This window comes from Lampetra planeri, chromosome 35 (genome assembly GCF_965212315.1).
Source record: "Lampetra planeri chromosome 35, kcLamPlan1.2.h2, whole genome shotgun sequence".
Lineage (NCBI taxonomy): Eukaryota > Metazoa > Chordata > Hyperoartia > Petromyzontiformes > Petromyzontidae > Lampetra > Lampetra planeri.
Window position 1 is genome coordinate 3925697 of NC_136141.1, and position 17039 is coordinate 3942735.

At 51.6% G+C, this 17039-nt stretch overlaps 2 protein-coding genes and 1 long non-coding RNA gene across 5 annotated transcripts in view; 2 read left to right on the forward strand and 1 right to left on the reverse strand.

Annotated features, from left to right (window-relative positions):
- Window positions 1-186: 186 nt before the first annotated feature.
- LOC144730281 (charged multivesicular body protein 6-A-like) lies at window positions 187-3168 on the forward strand (the record flags this gene model as incomplete). Its single annotated transcript, XM_078610966.1, is given in 6 exon segments — window positions 187-265; window positions 1035-1121; window positions 1515-1580; window positions 1814-1894; window positions 2478-2541; window positions 3055-3168. Coding segments are annotated over 6 exon segments (463 nt in total), but the record flags the coding sequence as incomplete, so codon positions are not given.
- A 1839-nt stretch (window positions 3169-5007) lies between these two features.
- LOC144730282 (uncharacterized) lies at window positions 5008-8832 on the reverse strand. The gene is made up of 2 exons (XR_013587804.1): window positions 8652-8832; window positions 5008-5351 (listed from the first exon to the last, which is right to left on the reverse strand). It is a non-coding gene; the product is annotated as an uncharacterized LOC144730282 (long non-coding RNA).
- A 365-nt stretch (window positions 8833-9197) lies between these two features.
- Window positions 9198-17039, forward strand: part of LOC144730283 (BAR/IMD domain-containing adapter protein 2-like) — a 51070-nt gene continuing 43228 nt past the window's right edge. Inside the window, exons 1-3 of one of the 3 annotated variants that reach the window (XM_078610968.1) lie at window positions 9198-9307; window positions 10442-10608; window positions 11227-11442. In XM_078610968.1, coding sequence (XP_078467094.1) covers window positions 10561-10608; window positions 11227-11442 — 264 coding nt within the window. In that variant the 5' untranslated portion in view covers window positions 9198-9307; window positions 10442-10560. Of the gene's footprint in view, window positions 9308-10441; window positions 10609-11226; window positions 11443-17039 lie in introns of those variants that run through there. The other 2 variants (XM_078610969.1, XM_078610967.1) reach the window with 2 other exon arrangements.

Genomic DNA, 17039 nt, shown 5'->3' on the forward strand with positions numbered 1-17039 from the left:
ACGACACGCGACAACACGTCGGAAGGACGATGTGAAAATGTGCACAGCACAACCTTAGAATGCGCGTCAAATTGCGGCGGCGGTGGGGGTGGTGGCGGCGAGACCACAATCGCTCCTCTTGCATCGGTGCGTACTACGTCACGGTCTGCCCTTACCCTGTGCCTCGCTCCACAACAGCAAAGCGATGCTTCTGCTCAAGAAGAAAAGATATCAGGAGCAGCTCTTGGAGAAAACCGACACACAGATCGGAAATCTGGAGCACATGGTAAGGGTTTGGCGGAGGCCGCCGCCGGCATCGCACACGAACTGTTACCCTTAGTACAGCAATCCCCCCACTATAAGTTGCCACATTGTGTGTTCTAATAGGGTTTTTCCCCTTTTTTCTGGCAACAAAACTGATACCTTTTGCAAGGAATCATGCTTACATTCACCAAAGGAGGTCCCATGATGTAGCTGCTCACCCCGAGCTCTCATTATTCTGATAGTGCGTTGCCTTTGAACTGTGCGCCTTTTGGCGTCATCTGGTCGAACACCATAGACTAGGCTCTAAAGAAAGCTGTCTCTGGTGCGGACCAATCAGTTTCAAGGACAATGCATAAATTATCAGAGTATTGTTTTTTGTTTGCATTTGACTGCAAGTATTGTGGTTAAATGTAAGCATGATTCCTTGCAAAAGGTATCAGTTTTGTTGCCAGAAAAAAGGGGGAAAACCCTATTAGTATATTTTAGTACTGGCAAAGGAGGTCCCATGACATTGTGTGTTGTTTCACGTATATATACATTGCTGATTAATTGGAGAGCACGTTTCCTTACGTGTAATTTTTCGCGTATGCATTCTGCTGCTGTTCGTCCTTCTCCTCGCCTTCCCACACCGGAGCTCCTCCTCCTCCCTGCTGCTGCTGCTCATCTTGAGCCGTGCCCTCTGTCTTGAGAACTTCCGTTTCTCGGCAATCCCTCATTCCCTTTCCCGTTGCTTTTCTCTCTTGCCATCCCCATCGCATCCTTGACTCTGCCCCGCTCGTCCCTCACCACAGGTCCAGGACATCGAGTTTGCCCAAATCGAGGCCAAGGTCATCGAGGGACTCAAGGTCGGGAACGAGTGCCTGAAGAAGATGCACGAGGTGAGCCGTGGTGTGAGATGGGTAGCGCCCTCTTCTTATTCACTCCTCCTCTTCACCGCCCCTCTTCACTCCTCCGCCCAGTGGTGAGGGCCCCTCGGTTCAAGGGTGGCCGTCTTCACTTCGAGAAAAAAAACGTCCCTCGCGATTTGTGCTTGTGCAGCACTGCCGGCACAGCAGCAGCACCACCGAATAGCTTGTTTAATCCCGTAGTTGTCGACTGAGTTGTTGACTCGTGTGTTGAGGCTTGAAAGACCGAAATAGCCCAAAGCTCAAATCGTGGAGAAGTATCACCACAGCGACGATAACGAGTGCGACGACAAACGGTGGCAGTGACGACAATAACGATGATGATTGTGCGGTCCCTCCCATACGCCTGCGTCACAACCCCCACAGATGATGTCGATCGAGGAAGTGGAGAGGATAATGGATGAGACGCAAGACTCCATCGACTATCAGCGGGTGAGCGAACAAACTGCGGCGTTTCGCATTCCCGTCGGCACTTTTGCAAAACCGACGGCGCATCCGAGACACCGCGACACCGTCCCGTGTCGTAAAATCGGCAACGTGGCCTTGCGTCCCGCACTCCCGTGCTCGATGACGATGTTATTTTCTCGCTGGCTCGCGCGCGAGCGTTCCTGTCGGGGTCGGCTGACCGCGGCGACCGACGTGTCCCGCTGCGATGTTCTTCCCAGCAAATCGACGACTTGCTGGCCGGCGGTCTCTCCGACGAGGACGAAGAGGCGGTGCTCGCCGAGTTGGACGAGATCACGAAGGTGCCACGTGCCGCCGCCGCAATCGCGCCCCCCCCCTCCTCGCTGGCTCGCTCACTCACTCGCTCACTCACTCACTCACTCGCTCGCTCACTCAGCCGTTCGTGTACCGACTCTCGCACACACCCAAGTCACTTGCCGCCTCAATCACTCACACGCGCTGTCCCACTCGCTCACCTTGCCCGCACGTGCGATCGCTCGCTCACTCTCGTTGGCATGCTCGCTCGCTCGCCGGCTACCTCGCTCACTCACTTTGGCCATCACTCAACTGACTACCTCATTTACACACTCACATCCTCACCGACACTCGGGTCACCGCTCACTCACTCGACCCACCACACGCACACATGTGTGGTCACATCTCACGCAGCTATATGGCATAAAACAGGTGTTGAAATGTTACAAACACCAAACAGAAACATTTTGCAAGGAATCGTGTCTGCATGACCACACGTACTTGCGGCGAACACGCACCGACGTTAATCCTCGCTCGCTAATTAGCTCGCCCGCCACCGACACGCCAGTACGACCCGCTCGCCCGCTCTCACCCTCGCTCCTCTCGCCCCGTTGACGATGCGGTCGGCAGGACGCGGAGCAGCAGCTGCCAGATGCGCCGGATGAGGAGCTACCTTCAGACGAGGAGAGGGAAGGTGCGTGGCAGACGCTGCGCCAGCGCACACGGGCGTGCAGCTACTCGCGCGAGCGCCTACCCTCGCGTCACGTTGTAGAATGCACGCATTCCTATGCACGTGCCACAGACGTACTTACACATGCGCGCGCGCACGCATCGGCTGCCGTTCGCCATCCATGTGGCGGGTGACGTCACCACGGCGGCGCTTGCGCCAGGCCAAGTGCGACTTGAGGCCGTTACGAGAAGTGTCAGTGCCGGGCCACGTGCCAACCACGCTCCGCCACGGGGTGTACACCTGACGGACATGCATGACGATAATGATGATTGTGGAGGATTGCAACGTGCCGCTTTTGCGTGCGCGTTTGCGAGTGCGCCTGTGCGTGCTGTCGCCTATATATTCCGGCCGGGCCTGTGTGCTAGCCACCCAGCCCCCCGCCCCCCCCACCTCGCCCCCCACAACAGTCTGTTAAGGCTACACGACGCTAGCGTTGTCTCTGTGCGTACTCTCTCGATTCTCTGTCGTCCCCAACAGCGAGACGGGGGGAGCGAGCGAAAGCCAAGGGCAAGGCGGCGGCGAGCGACTCATCGAGGCGAGAGGAGGCAATGGTGGCATCGTGACCCAACGCTCGTTAAGGGGTTGGAGGGGCTATGGGGGGGCTAAGTGGGGGGGGGGGCTGTGTGTGGGACGGAGTGAGAGTGGGGGGCTAGGGGGGGTGGGGGGCCTGTGTGTGGGACAGAATGAGAGTGTTTTATAGGCAGCGATGAGGGCCATTGTGCCAGCCACGGTGTGGTACGCGAGTGAACTGCTGTGCGCGTGTTTATTATTTCGTTGTCAGAGCGCCACCTGGGGTTTAATTTCCCACCCGATGCTTTCCAGAGCGCTGCAAGGCTGGCTTGGAGTCTGGATTATTTTGCGTAAGGCACTACCACTAGACTACACGTTACGCCTATCTGTAATACTCCTTCATTGCCCTATAATCCTATGAACAGCTTTTTATAAACCTGATCACAGCCCACGTTTGTATAGGACTATAGGGGACACTAATGTAGGATTATTATTGTACCCTTTATTACGATAATCGGACCGATATTGGGCGCCAAAATTATTCTCGGAACGGCGTTCTGGATTGTTCCGGCAGAACGTAATCTCCGTGTGTAAATGCACATGCCTTTTTTCGTTAATCCACTGCTGGATGAAGGCCCCCGCCCCACCAGCGTGCGGGTCGTGGGGTTTACGCGACCATACTTCACCACGCCGGTCAGTGCGGGCTGTGGTGAAGGTGCGTGGCATCGGCGTGGGAGCAGAGCAGTACGGTTCTGCACTGCCCTCTGCTGCCCACAGCGTGGCGCGTCGTGGCGATCACCCGCCGCTCACGCGCTGACCAGGCTCAAACCCTGCTTGGCTTCGAAGACCCGATGGGGTTTCGGGCGCAAACCGGGTGACTTTGATCAGATGCCAGTGAGCATCTGCGTCAGCATGGCGCCTAAACTCTGCCCCTGTGACCAAAACAAATCTACAATCTTGCAGTTCTTCCTCTCCGTAAGCCCCCATCATTCTCCCGAACAAAGTGATACCGTCATCGCGAGGCGGGAAGATGTGCCGTCTCGCGCCGGAACCCTGTTGGCTGAGCGCGGCCGATTCCCGGCCTGACGTAGCTGCCGGAGGGGGCTTCCCACAACGCAGACTGAGATACGGTTTCATGATGCGGGGTTTTTTTTGTTAGATCGCGTAAATATATAAATGTGTCATTAAACATGCCACCACCCGACACAGCCAGGGTTGTCGTTCATGTGTTGCTTTCTCTCTTTCACCTCAGACCTGGGTTACAACAAGTTCCCAGTTGATTTTGTAATTATACTGGTAGGAACCTCCTGGTTACACCAGCCCACAGGGGATTATTGTGTCCGTCGTGCAGGGAGGGGCTGGGTGGGGCTGGGTGGGGAGTGGGAGGGGTGGGGCTGGATGGGGAAGGCTGGTCACCCCGTGGTGCCCTTATAAAACTCAACGTTTAACCTACTCACGCCGGCTTGTGCCCGCCCTCACAGTCGGCCATATTTGCAGAATACACCACGCCGCCGTTGACCCTGGCCATTGACCGAGCAACCCAACGTTCCTACCAGCTCCCTCCGCAGGAATGTGTTTTTGTTTAACCAGGGTGAGAATTTGAGTGAGACCAGGATATGGAGTCACAGAGTCACATTTGCAAGAGCGACCTGGGTCACCAAATTTACAAAAACAACGGACGGGGGGGGGGTACAGAATTACAATAAAAAACGTGCACCATTTACAAACAAATGTACCGCCCGTCATGATGTCATTGTTGAGCCAACTGCCAAAACTGTGCACCACAAAGCAATTTTTAATCCAGCGGTTCTCAACATTTTTTTGGTATGGCGGGGGGCACCCCCTTATCCCCCGCCCCCCTCTCCGTGCGCCGGCCTCCACCCACCCGCCGGAGAGAGAGAGACAGAGAGGGAGAGAGACTTTTGACTTTTAAACAACTTTTATTTCCGCCAGCAGCAACAGCACTGGAGGCGATTCCGATATGAAATACACAAAGTCACCAGCAAACGAATAATCGCTATAAATCCACGCGCTGTGGCGCTAAATGCACCGTGCACAACACGAAAGAAAAGTCACGTGGTGGTGGTCATTGCCGACGCCAGAGAGACGGAGAGCGATCGCAAGTCCTGGCCACCTCCAGTCGACGCAGTGTTCGGCGTGCGGCGCGTCACGTCGTGGTGTATCGTCCGGCTGCGTCGTGGCGCCGACATTTCCCCGCGCCTCCGAAATTTCTCCTGCACGGTGCCCACGCCTGCGCCGTACTTCTGAACAAGAATTAGAAGAAAAAGAGACGACGTTTCTTGCGCCCACCGGCTGAGGAAGCGCGCAGTTCTTGGCAAGGCAGCGATGTCGCTAGAGGGCGGTACACACTCGCTTCGCAGCGGCGTCCCGACAACACGCTGGGCTAATTCAGAGAACGGGGAGGGGGTGTGGGCCAGAGGTCACAAACGGGTTTTGATTCCTTACCCGTACCCGGCCGCACCAGGGTCGCAAACCGGTACCCGTACCCGGCTGGGTACGGGTAGCCGGGTATCGGGAAGGGTACGGGTATCGGGTACCCGGTTGCGACCTCTGGTTTGGGCCCTTGCCCCGCGTCTCCGATCAGAACACGGTTGGCTACGTACGGTGCGAAAGAAGTTCAACGTACAGTAAAACCTTGGATTGCGAGTAACTTGGTCTGCGAGTGTTTTGCAAGACGAGCAAAAATTTTAAATAAATATTAATTTGATAAACGAGCGAGGTCTTGCAATACGAGTAGCGCGTGTCTACGCTTTGCCGAGCGTCACGTGATCACAACTGATATACCAGTGCTTTGGATTACACAAACACGAATTATGCTCGCAATCCAAGGTTTTACTGTACATACAAAAACGCCTTTTTTATCTTCCGTTACCAGGTCACACGCGTAACATTGTTTCGGGAGCACCCAGGGGGAGCGTACCGCTAACGCCATGTTAAATACCTGAGCTGACACGCAGCCGAGGTCCTGTGTTCAAATCTGGTATTTCAGCCGCAACGTGAATGAACCCGGCTTGTCACGTGTCGGGAGTTGATGTCCCGATCACCAAAGTCACCAACGACTCGCAGAGAGGCTCGGAGCTTCGTACGTGGGTGCGCACGCTAATTCAGAGACGGGGTGGGTGGGTGGGTGGGGGAGGGACTTCCCCCCCCCGCACCTCCGATTTGCACGGTTGGCTACTACGTACGGTGCGAAAGAAGTTCAAGCATACACACGTGTCTTGAGTTTACAAAGCCCCATTGTTTGATTTACCAAAAAAAAACCGATAGCCCTGCTTATTTGTCGCGTGACCGACGGTAACAAATGTAGTAGCTACGGGCCCCGCACTTTCAAGGGCCCCGCGCTAAATGCTTTCAAGCTATCAATTCCGGTTCAGTGATTCTGCACTTGCTTTATTACTCTAGTACTATACCGCCTTCAATTTTTATGAGCGACTGGGTGTTTAAGGTGAACGATTTGTCGTATTATCTGGCCGTATAGAAAATAAAAAAAATACGATTACTTTACTATGCAAGTTACAAATTAGTGTTTAAATATTTAAGTGCTTTTTTTTTATTTAAGGGCCCCTTTATAACAACACCTGCTACGACAGGCCCCGGCACTGGCTTCGTCCGGCACTGCTGCCTTGCGTGTCGTTGGCCAGGGTTGCGAGCGTTCTGGTGGTGTCCGGGTCCCCCCCCCCCGCGCTCACGGGAGTGCATCGTGCACAGAAACCCACAGCGGTTGTTCCTCTTCGTAATCGAACCGCGGCGGCGTCCGATGGTTATCGCTCCCCGACGAAAGATGATACAATATTGAACTGAACGGCGCTTTTTGTTCGCGCTCTCTCTCTCGCGCGCGCGCGCGTGATCGTTCCGTGTTTGCATTTTGTTTTCTGTGTATTGCTCAGAGGTGGGACAAAGTCATTGTTATGCAAGTCCAAGTCGAGTCGCAAGTCATCAAATTCATGACTCGAGTCTGACTTGAGTCCAAGTCACATGACTCGAGTCCACATCTCAGAGGTGGGACAAAGTCATTGTTATGCAAGTCCAAGTCGAGTCGCAAGTCATCAAATTCATGACTCGAGTCTGACTCGAGTCCAAGTCACATGACTCGAGTCCACAACTCTGGTATTGCTTTCATCGATTGGAGTCTCTGCCGAAAATGGTTTTCAACAACAAAAACTCGTCTTCTTGGTTCTTTCGGTAAAGTCACGTAGAAGGGAAGTAATAAAATAATAAATAATAAAACATAATAAAATAATTCTCACGACGTTTCGGCTACAACGCAAGCAGCCGTCTTCAGGTGAAGAATGAGACAAAAACTCGAATAAAGTTTTCGACCTTTTAGAATCACAATCTTTGTTCATCCTGGAGGAATCCGATGAGCGATGGAGATTGGGTTTTTTTCTTCTTGGTTCTTTCGGAAAAGTCACGTAGAAGGGAAGTAATAAAATAATAAAAATAAGATGTAAAATAATTCTCACGACGTTTCGGCCACAACGCAAGCAGCCGTCCTGAGGACTGAGGACGGCTGCTTGCGTTGTGGCCGAAACGTCGTGAGAATTATTTTATTATGTCTTATTTTTTATTATTTTATTACTTCCCTTCTACGTGACTTTACTTACCGAAAGAACCAAGAAGATGAATCCCTGCAGTCACGAAAGCTTTAAATAGAGATTGATTTTGTTTTCTCACACAGATGTCCAGCCGAGGCTGGCCAGCGAGTTGTATCAACAAAACTTACAAAAGAATCTCGTCTCCCCCACGTGGTGCGTTCGTTGCTGGTGGTGTTGTTGCACGTCCTGTCATTCATTCCTCGTGGTGATCACGTTGTTAAACGTTCAGATTTGTTTTTACCACTTGGTAAGGCCCACTGAGCAACATTCAATAGATCTGTGTTTTTTTTTTCAGAAGCGACCTGGCTGCAATACATGTGTAGGGAAAAACGGGAGGCCCCAGAAAAAAAAATCCACGTGGTCACGGGGAGAGAGAGAAACACTCAAACTCCAAATATACAGCAGCAGGCATCAGGGTCCAGATCGAAGCCACGACCTCCTGCACACCAGGCGAGGTAGTTAACATCTCTACGGGGAAATAGAGAGACACGCAAACTCCAAATATACAGCAGCAGGCGTCAGGGTCCAGATCGAAGCCACAACCTCCTGCACACCAGGCGAGGTAGTTAACATCTCTACGGGGAAATAGAGAGACACGCAAACTCCAAATATACAGCAGCAGGCGTCAGGGTCCAGATCGAAGCCACGACCTCCTGCATACCAGGCGAGGTAGTCAACATCTCGCCACCGCGGCGTCTCTTCTACACTATCGCGTTTTTGTAACTGTTTTACCCGCCCCTACTGGACATCTGAAAAAGAGCTTCATAGCTCATCGGATTCCTCCTACAGCGTGAATAAAAATTATCATTCTATGTTCATTTATCCCGGTTTAATCCCACTGCGACGTGGGATTAGCACAATGAGAGTTCCACCACATGCGACTCGGTGAATCCCACCACCGCCGAAGGGCACAAAGTATCGTCGCACAACAACAACAACAACACCCACCAATCACCACGAAGTGGCGGTGACGTCACCACGGCGCCAGTGCCAGGCTAGGTGCACTTTTGAGGCCACGCGAAGTGCCGAAGGCTCGCTGACAGGACGTCGTCACGGGGGACAGACCCCGCAAGGTACCGAGGTGACTGGCAGATGCGCCAGCTGTACCCCCATACGCACACACACAGACGCAGGGGCCCATCCCCTCCGCACCCTGCATCTCCATCACCCCTCCCCTTTCTCACCCCGCTCCACCCAGACCACCCAGCCCCTCCCCTCAATCCCCCTTTCCACCCCTCCCCCTGAATCCTTATCGCCTCCCTCCCTCTCTACCCTCCACCACCCTTACCGCCCCTCCCCCTTCTCACCCCTCCACTCTCCACCCACTACCACCAATCCCCCTCCCCTCAATCCTTATCGTGCCCCCCACCCTCCCCCTGAACCCCCCCTCCACCCCCTTTCTCACCCCTCCCCTCTCCACCCTTCACCACCCTTACCGCCCCCTCCCCCCATTTCTCCGCCTCCCCCCAGCCCCTCCCATCCACCCCCCCAGCCCCTCCCCTCCCCGCGTCTCCCACTCTGCGGAGCGAGCGAGAGTTGGGTGAGTATCGATCTGAGCGGACCGCATGGAAGAGGGAATTTGGGAGTGAGGCTCGGTCCGTTAGGTGAGCAACAGAACGCTATTTCGTTTGTTTGTTTCGCTCGTGATGTGCTCTCTGCCCAAGAAGGGATATTGCCCGAAACGTCGCCCATGATATGTTTGTTTAAGTTAAGGCCACGCGGTTTGAATGACGAAATGTTCTAGGGGTCGTGTTTTTTTGTTGTTGTGTCGATTGTGAATGCGCACCAAATGCCAATTTCGGCAGCATCGCCAATATCGTTTACCGCTGATTGGCAGTTTTTTTTTTATAACAGATGGAGTTTGCGTCACATACCAAATACTTATTTTTTTATTTATTAGAAAATCATCATCATCAGCACCATCAGCATCAGAATATCGTGATTAGTGTTGGAATGTTCATCTTCGTAATTACATCGCTGTTAACGTCGTATATACCATACCATGTTTTCTGTTCAACAATTGTGTATTTTAAGGTGTGGTGCATTGTCTTTAGCAAAATCGTCGACTCATAGTCATAGCATAATCATCTTATTGTAATCATCATAATCAGTATCCTCAGAATGTAATCATCAGTAAAGTCACGTAGGTATAAAATAAAATTTTCGTCGTTAGCATATCATCAATAAAATAAACTGTTATTTTATACCTACATGACTTTACCGAAAGAACCAAAGAGTATATGGATACCTGCAGTCACGAAAGCTTCAAATCAAGATTGTAATCATCGTTTAATCGTTTTCGTCGTCATACCAGAGTCAACGCCACCATAATTTCACGATAGATGTTGGAATTTCCACCAAAACCATCACCTCGCAATCATCATCACCATCATCGCAATCATCATCGCCGTCACGCCGTAATCGTCGTTAGCATATCATCATCTTAGCATTGTCACAAGCATCACCATCATTCTACTTCGCCGCCTCGAGACGACTGCCGCTGGGACTCGTGTCTGGTGATCTGCCGGCACGCAGCTGCGTGTACTGCTAATGTTAGGGGTGCTGCTAATCGTAGTAGGTGTACTGCTGATGGTAGGTGTACTGCTGATTGTAGGTGTACATCTACTGATAGTTGTACTGCTACCTGTAAGTGTACTGCCTCTGCTGCTGCCTGTTGATTGATGTACTGCTGCTTGTACTTGGAGTGCTGCTGTTGACTGTGTTGCTACTGCTGGTAGCCTCTGCTTCCAAGGGAAGGTGGGAGGAGAGAGAGAATACTGGGCTCGACGCCTTCACCGAGACTCGAACCTACACCACCACAACCACCAGCACCACCATCACCACCACCGTCACCACCATGTCTCCAATCGAAGAGGCTGCCAAACTGACGGAGAACGCCTATAAGGTGCGTGCGTGTGTGTGTGCGTGTGTGTGTGCGCGTGTGTGCGTGTGCGCGTGCATGTGTGTGCGCGTGTGCGTGTGTGTGTGCGCGTATGTGCGTGTGTGTGTGACCTCCTTTATAGGCGCTCGCTAACAGCACTTGCCCCTACAGTCTACTAAGGCTATATGGGGGACCTTTGTCTTTGTGACCTCCTTGCCAGCAGCGAGCCTTAGGGTGCACCTAGCCTGGCACAAGTGCCGCAATGACGTCACATCAACTTAGTGGCTGCTGATGCTGTTGTATTTGTGTATTTGTGTGCTCGCTAACAGCACTTGCCCGAAGGCTGTTCAAGGCTATTTGGGGGATCTTTGTTGTGCTTGTCAACGCAACACAGAAGGGAGTAGTGTGACTAGCACCACACCCAACCGCCTTTGTCTTCCCAGTGTTGATATAAAAATTCCATCTGATGGCCGACTTTGGCTATCATCCGTAATGTCCATCAATCATCACCATCATATTATCACTATCAGCCGTGGTCTATCCACTGCTAGATGAAGCCCCCCCCACCCCCCCACCCCACAGCGTCACCACCACTCACAGTCTCACTCCTGCAACTGCTTACAGCGTTCCATCTCCACGCAGGTCGCCCTTGGCTGGCATTACATCATCCGTCTTGTTCATCTGCCATCATCATCGTGGCCATCCCTTCTAGCCACGATGTGGCCTGCGGAAAGCCCACTTGACGCTCAACCAGCTTCGGATAAAACCAGTACCAGTTTGTGCGAAGTCACAATTTTCTTGTGTCTCATCAATGACGGTCCGTCACCTCCGCGTCGCTCTTCTATCGCTGCTACAATGGTTTCTTCATTTTACTCACGAACTTCACTCATTGATTCCTTCACCCGCTCACCGCACTGCAGGTCACAACAACGCACTCACTCACCCCTTTACCTACTCAACGACTCACTCACCCACTCATCCTCCCATTCACCACACTGCAGGTCACAACAATGCACTCACCCCTTTACCTACTCAACGACTCACTCACCCACTCATCCTCCCATACACCACACTGCAGGTCACAACAATGCACTCACCCACTTACCCACTCACCCATTCACAACCCCAACCTACTCACCACACTGCACGTCACAACAACGTACTCACCCACTCACAACCCCACCCACTCACCCACTCACAACCCCACCCACTCACCACACCGCAGGTCACAAGAACGCACTCACCAACTTACCCATTCACCCACTTACAACCCCACTCACCACACCGCAGGTCACAAGAACGCACTCACCCACTTACCCATTCACCCACTTACAAACCCACTCACCACACTGCAGTTCACAACAACACACTCACCCACTTACCCATTCACCCACTTACAACCCCACTCACCACACCGCAGGTCACAAGAACGCACTCACCCACTTACCCATCCACTCACCCACCCACTCACCACACTGTAGGTCACAACAACACACTCACCCACTCACCCACCCACCCACCCACTCACCACACTGCAGGTCACAACAACACACTCACCCACTCACAACCCCACCCACCCACCCACTCACCACACTGCAGGTCACAACAACACACTCACCCACTCACCCACCCACAACCCCACCCACCCACCCACTCACCACACTGCAGGTCACAACAACACACTCACCCACTCACAACCCCACCCACCCACTCACCACACCGCAGGTCACCACACTTCTCTGTCTTCCCTCGCCCCACGCCGCTTCAGATTTCTCCCCCCCCCCCCGACCGCCCCTTTACTAACAAACCTCGCTCAACTCAAGAAACGCATTCAAATCGTGTGGCCACTGCACGTCCGCTCGTGCTGCTTGTGGCTGGGCCCCTTGACGTGTTGGGCCAACGGGCCTGCGCTCAGCAACACAGCACGTGACTTATTTCCTTTTAAACCTTCCCGAACAATCCATAGCAACGTGGAATTGCCACTATTGTCGAGTGTGCGCGCGGGGCGGGCGGGGGTGTTATTTGTTTCATCGTCAAGAGGAACCACTCGAAGAGAGCAACACTCCGAACATCCATCACGCTCATCGCCCGAGAGCTGTTTGGGCTTTCCCCACGAGCCCTTTGATCAAGGGGTGGGGGGGGTTACAGGCGCAGGCCCTGCAACGGCTCAGCTCACGCCACTGCTGACGGCGGGACGGCGCCTCCGCTACACGGGAGTCTCTAGGCGGAGTGTCCACCTCCTCTTCCACACCGACCAGACGCCTTGGAAGAGGTGGTGGGCGTACCCGCACTTGACCCCACCACCACCACCACCACACGCGCGACGGATCAGATATAATGACCGCGATGTGCACGTTGGGTGGGCAGAGGCTGCGAGGTTGATTTGAGCGAGAGGTTGGGAATGTTTAAGACGCGCGCAACCGATGGGTCGGGGAGACGGAGTTTAATCTGCGGCCGCTCGGCGCGCCAATTAATCACCGCTCAGCGGGATTGTCATCCCGACTTGACCATTGTCGTCATCGCCATCTGCCGTGTTGCTACCGCCGCTACAGCTCAAATATTCGCGTGCGTGCGTGGTGGTGCAGCGGTTAGCGCTACGCTGCACTACGAACCTGGCCACCCCGGTTCGATTTCCCGCTCACGGACAACACCGGTGACCGGTCCTGGGCCTCCCCTAGGTCGACACAGCCTCAAATGAGTACCTGGTGCGATGTGTAGTCAACATCGCCACTGGGGAGACAAACGCGGCCGGGCGTGGTGTTGGCCACCCACCCCCTCGTGTGCCGTGCCGGCTTTCATAGGTGCTCGCGAACAGCACTTGCCCCAACAGCTTGCTGAAGGCTATACGGGGGGGACTTTGTCTTTGCCGGCGTGAGAAAGGGACGTGGTGCTGGCCACTTCGCACACAAGCACTCTTTAGATGAGGGGGTGACGGGGTGGGGGCGATGGACGAGGTGGAGAGAGGGGGGGGAGTGTTTACAAGCCCCTGATGTGAGCAAGGGAGTTCTGTGGGCTGACACGTGGCATTTAGAAAGCAACAGTGGCAGCATCGTAAACATTATCAACATTCATATTCTTAGGTTTTTTCGGTAAAGTCACGTAGGTAAAAAATTTAAATTAATAAAAGTAAAATAAAAATAAAATAAAAATCACGACGTTTCGGAGGCAACACAAGGCAACACAAGTCTCCGTCATCAAGTGATACAGCAAATCTGGCTGTGACGGTCCCACCTGATGACGGAGACTTGTGTTGCCTCCGAAACGTCGTGATTTTTATTTTATTTTTATTTTACTTTTATTAATTTAAATTTTTTACCTACGTGACTTTACCGAAAAAACTTAAGAATATGAATCCTTGCAGTCACGAAAGCTTCAAATCTAGAATTATCAACATTCGTTTTCAGCAATCGTCAGCAAAGAAGGAGCAGCAGCAGCAATATCGGTGACGGTATCGGCAGAAACAGCACAAGAAGCAACGTTGTAAAAGGCTATCAACATTCTTAGGTTTTTTCGGTAAAGTCACGTAGGTAGAACATCAAAATTAATGAAAATAAAATAAAAACAAAAACAAAAATCACGACGTTTCGGAGGCAACACAAGTCTCCGTCATCAGGTGGGACCGTCACAGCCTCCGAAACGTCGTGATTTTTGTTTTTGTTTTTATTTTCATTAATTTTGATGTTTTACCTACGTGACTTTACCGAAAAAACCTAAGAATATGATTCCTTGCAGTCACGAAAGCTTCAAATCTAGAGCTATCAACATTAATATCAACAGCAGTGGCATCAACATCACGACTCCCGATGTTGGTGGCAGCAAAGAGTACAGTGCTATATAATCATGAATACCACGACCAACATCACCATCATCATCACTATTTGGTGCTTTCGGTAAAGTCACGTAGGTAGAAAGAAAATATTAATTAAATAATAGCATACGACGTTTCGATTGCAACACAAGCAATCGTCATATTTTCTTTCTACGTGACTTTACCGAAATAACCAAATAGTTATTCCTGCGGTCACGAAAGCTCCAAATCAAGTTATCATCATCACGACAACATCTACAGTGAGGGATAAAGTATTTGATCCCCTGCTGATTTTGTATGTTTGCCCACTGACAAAGAAATGATCAGTCTATAATTTTAACGGTAGGTTTATATGAACAGTGAGAGACAGAATGACAACAACAAAATCCAGAAAAACGCGTGTCAAAAATGTTATAAATTAATTTGCATTTTAATGAGGGAAATAAGTATTTGACCCCCTCTGCAAAACATGACTTAGTACTTGGTGGCAAAACCCTTGTTGGCAATCACAGAGGTCAGACGTTTCTTGTAGTTGGCCACCAGGTTTGCACACATCTCAGGAGGGATTTTGTCCCACTCCTCTTTGCAGATCTACTCCAAGTCATTAAGGTTCGAGGCTGACGTTTGGCAACTCGAACCTTCAGCTCCCTCCACAGATTTTCTATGGGATTAAGGTCTGGAGACTGGCTAGGCCACTCCAGGACCTTAATGTGCTTCTTCTTGAGCCACTCCTTTGTTGCCTTGGCCGTGTGTTTTGGGTCATTGTCATGCTGGAATACCCATCCACGACCCATTTTCAATGCCCTGGCTGAGGGAAGGAGGTTCTCACCCAAGATTTGACGGTACATGGCCCCGTCCATCCAGTGTCTCATCAGCAGTGTCAGCACTGGCGAAACCAGTGGGGGGGGTGGCACGTGCCCCTCCCCCCCAATGATCCGATAGAAATCCCTAATTTCGATCGCATCATTGGGGTTTATTAGTAATAAATCGACATTTTGCGACCCCCACTGCCACTGTGGAGCATATTATTATTACGTGCCAGGGACTCTATGAGATGATAATTGGCGATAAGTAACGGCAAAGCAGTTATAAGTGACTCACAGAATTGTGCGCAGTTGCGTATACAGTCCACGACTTCCCTGAAGGCATCAACACCTTCAGCGAGCGCGATGCCGATCACACAACGCGGTTCGAATTCGACCCTCGATCGATGGCCGTGCCATCGCCGCACACGCGTCGAATAAAAAGCAAGGGACAAGTCCTTACTCACTAACAACTACTTACTTAATAACAACTCCTCAATCATTTTTCATTGCTGGAGGGGTTCCCCCCCCCCACCTGAAAATCCTGGCTCCCCCATTGAGTGTCAGGCTCCGTACAACAAAGCAACGCTGGTAAACGCCACAGATGTTTATCGGCAAGGTCCCCCATAATAAGAGGCGATTGTATGCACGTTGAACTTCTTTAGCACCGTACGAAGCCAACCGCGCTAATCAGAGGCGCGGGGGCGGGTGGGGACAGAAAACTAAACCCAACAAAAAGCAGTTCTCAAGAAACGGGTTTTCAATGTAGATGTGAAAGTGCGATCTGGATTTGAAGTGACCCCGAGAAGCAGCCGTGTGATATCACGTTCCAAGAAGCGTGCTCTCTGACACAAGGTGATCCACTGCTTTCTGGCACTCTTTAGAGACTTGAGCATTGTTGTGATGTGACGATGATTGTGCGATTGCGATATTATTTGGGGGGGGGGGGTGTAAAGTTATTTTATGGTCCAAGATCACTTCATTGATTCGGAACTCTCCCAGACAATTCGTTTGTAATTAAGAAATGAATGGAGTGAGCGATGTTGTATAACAACACGCAATGCGGAAGGGACATTGCCTGAAGCATCATCGCCTGCGGTGTTGTTCTTGACAAATGTGTGCTGAGTTTCGATTTAAAGCTTTCGTGACTCCAGGAATTCATCTTCTTGGTTCTTTCGGTAAAGTCACGTAGAATGGAAATAATAAAGCGTCATTCAGACGCTGTCTCCCCGACAGACCTGGTCTTCACCTGAGGACGGCTGCTTGCGTTGTGGCAGAAACGTCGTGAGAATTATTCTATTGTGTTTTCTTTTATTATTTTATTATTTCCATTCTACGTGACTTTACCGAAAGAACCAAGAAGATGAATGTGTGCTGAGTTTGTTTTGTATTATTAATTATTACCTGTGCCTGTGCACCACCGCAGCAGCATCACTGAACGATTCGGTTTGATGTGCTGGTGCGAGTGAGCGAGCGAGTGAGTGAATGGATGATTGAGCGAGCGAATGAGTGAATGAGTGATTGAGCGAGCGAGTGAATAAGTGATTGAGCGAGCGAGTGAGTGAATGAGTAATTGAGAAAATGTAGTGGCTGGGCGGGTGGCTGAGTGGGTGAGCGAGCGAGCAAGAGAGTGAGCGATTGAGTGAATTAGTGAATGAAGTTCTAGCTGAGTGAATGAGTGAAATTATGGGTGAGTGAATGAGTCGATGAAGTGGGTGTTTTGTGGCTGAGTGAGCGGGCGGGCGAGCAAGTGGATGATGCCGTAACTGAGTGAATGAGTGAAACACGTAACGGGTGCGTGAGTGAGTCAGTGAAGTGGGTGGTATTTGTGGCCGGGTGAGTGG